The sequence below is a fragment of the Brassica oleracea genome, chromosome C6 (genome assembly GCF_000695525.1).
Source record: "Brassica oleracea var. oleracea cultivar TO1000 chromosome C6, BOL, whole genome shotgun sequence".
NCBI lineage: Eukaryota > Viridiplantae > Streptophyta > Magnoliopsida > Brassicales > Brassicaceae > Brassica > Brassica oleracea.
Window position 1 is genome coordinate 24,835,903 of NC_027753.1, and position 713 is coordinate 24,836,615.

General features: G+C 38.0%; 1 protein-coding gene across 1 annotated transcript in view; it reads left to right on the plus strand.

Annotated features, from left to right (window-relative positions):
• LOC106297818 (phosphoglycerate kinase, cytosolic-like) overlaps nucleotides 1–103 on the plus strand; it is a 2,018-nt gene extending 1,915 nt beyond the window's left edge. Inside the window, exon 4 of the mRNA XM_013733980.1 lies at nucleotides 23–103. Within this exon, the coding sequence (XP_013589434.1) occupies nucleotides 23–103 (81 nt within the window). The remainder of the gene's footprint in view (nucleotides 1–22) is intronic.
• Nucleotides 104–713: the final 610 nt, after the last annotated feature.

Consider the following 713-nt stretch of genomic DNA (forward strand, 5'->3'; position numbering starts at 1 on the left):
AGTTCGCTCCTGATGCTAACAGCAAGGTAACAACAGTTTGTGTCTGAGCAAAAAAGACACTGTAGATGTCATCAGCATGCTGCATGCTGATGACATCTCTTGATACTGAATGATACTTGCATCAAAATGTTTTAAAAAAGCTTTTGTTTTTGTATTCCCTTCACCTCCCATTGTTCGTATTGTAAACACCTTTATTTGACACGCAAACTAAATATAATGAAAGCAGAAATATGAAGAAACTTTAAGAACACATTTCTCTTTTGTCGCAGTGGATAAACAGAGCTTTCACTACAAGAAAACATGAATTTACCGACTGCATGTTGCGACTGATCGTGCAGTCGCAAAATATTGCGACTGGATTGCGACTGTTTTGAGACTGATTTGTGACTAAAATATGTTAGTAAATCAGTCGCTAATGTGCGACTAAACAAATCAGTCGCAAATCAGTTGGTAATTAGCGACTGTTGTGCGACCATTTAATGTTGTCGGCAACTGTAGTCGTACAACAGTCGTAAAATAACGACTGATTTGCGACTACATACTCCACATAAGGTATAGAATACGTAATCGCAAAACAGTCGCTAATTTTGCGACTGTTTTATGACTGCCTACTGTGATCGACATCTATAGTCGTAAAACAGTCACAAAATTAACGACTGTTTTGCGACTACGTATTCTATACCCTATGTGGAGTATGTAGTCGCAAATCAGTC